At 39.3% G+C, this 1,575-nt stretch overlaps 1 protein-coding gene across 1 annotated transcript in view; it reads right to left on the bottom strand.

Moving 5' to 3' along the window:
* Positions 1–962: 962 nt before the first annotated feature.
* LOC108354393 (LIRP-like) overlaps positions 963–1,575 on the bottom strand; it is a 1,518-nt gene continuing 905 nt past the window's right edge. Inside the window, exon 2 of the mRNA XM_017605585.1 lies at positions 963–1,147. Within this exon, the coding sequence (XP_017461074.1) occupies positions 963–1,147 (185 nt within the window). The remainder of the gene's footprint in view (positions 1,148–1,575) is intronic.

The following is a 1,575-nucleotide window of genomic DNA, read 5'->3' as shown; positions in this document are numbered from 1 at the left end:
AAAAAGCCGTTGGGATTAATTAATTAATATTGGCGCTTACGCATATGTTAGTGTTTGGCCGAGCTTATCTTCCGATTTGTGGCGTGCGTCTCGATGTTGTCACACAAAGGGGAGAGACCTACAGATTTACGCCGACTCCGAACGGCGATTGTATTTTTATGAGAAGCTGTTTTTTATGGCAGAAATACACTCGGTGGTTTGACATTGCCTGTCGAGGGGCGACCGCTGTTAATAAAATACCTTTTTCTAAATTTTTTTGCGATGTTGCTTTGACCAGGGCTTGAACCCAGGCGCTGAGGAGTAGAAGCGCGCACTGCTTACCACTACACCACAGCCACCGAGAAAATAATACGACTGTGTAAACTGACGTTGATAAATACCACCAGCTCTGTCAAGGTGGCGGTGGCAAGGACCTGCCCGAACCATTTGCCACCAAACGCAGTTTCACGCAATGTGACTTTTACGCGTTTTTGGCGATGACAAATACTGCAGACGATGGAACGATGAGCTTTATGAACTTAGCAATGACATAGACATAGTTCAGCTATGCTGGGCTGACTGTATCATATGAATAACAGAAACGCTCCAGCTCTGAAAGTATTTGAACGCGGTTCGTGATGCTGGTAATAGAAGAAAAGGAAGGCTGCCTAGGCGTTGAAAAGACCTGGTTGAGAAGGACTTGGCTTTACTTGGTATTTCCAATTGGCGCCAGTTGGCACAGAAGAGAAACGACTGGCGTGCTTTGTTGAACTCGTCCAAATCGCTTAGGCGGTTACAGAGCCAAATAAGAAGAAGAACGAATTCAATTGCAATCATTTAATTTCACTTAAAAATACTTGAAACAATAAATTTCTTAACATTTTTGAACACCAAAGCAATTTTTCTTTTTATAAGCAAATAAACAACAATATTCGGCTTTCTCCCTTTACTGCCAACATTCGTATTTTCAAAATTGCAACAATTTATTTGCAATATGAATAGAGCTCGTTGTAGGTACAAGGCTTGCGGCAACATTCGTCGAATACACCCTCACGGCGCCGTCGAGTCTTAGCCAATGTGTCAACTTGACCGCCATGAATCCCAGCTAGAAGAGGGAAGGAGGCATAACGGGTAGGCGGATAATTGTTGTCAAGGTCTTTCCATTCCACTAAAATGACACAAATTTACTTGGGAAATTTTTTTTTAACAGTACAATTAAAAAAAATATATAATTATAATCATAAACATCGGAAAAACTGTAGTAAAAAAGCCGAAGCGACGCAGACTTTTTGTATCTCTTCATAATATATACCTAGTGATTGCTGGTTTTCAAAACAAGTAAGCTTCTTGATTAGTGAAACGAATAACTAAGTGCATACCAACTTTTGTAGAGATTTTTAAAAGATTTTTATAAATTGGCGGATCTACTAAAATATTACTCTGATTTTATGAACAAATGTATGTATGTATATCGATTTGTAGTAATTGGGATTAGTTATTATTGAAATATCGCAGTATATTCGATATCAATACTGTGAGGTAAGCGGTTTGATCCATTTTCAACACAAACTCACCTCATGGGCAATTTTAGTACAT

The sequence above is a fragment of the Rhagoletis zephyria genome, unplaced genomic scaffold, assembly GCF_001687245.7.
Source record: "Rhagoletis zephyria isolate East Lansing unplaced genomic scaffold, Rhagoletis_zephyria_1.1 Rzeph_scaffold_35574, whole genome shotgun sequence".
NCBI classification, from domain to species: Eukaryota; Metazoa; Arthropoda; class Insecta; order Diptera; family Tephritidae; genus Rhagoletis; species Rhagoletis zephyria.
This window is presented reverse-complemented; position numbering and strand designations above follow the sequence as displayed.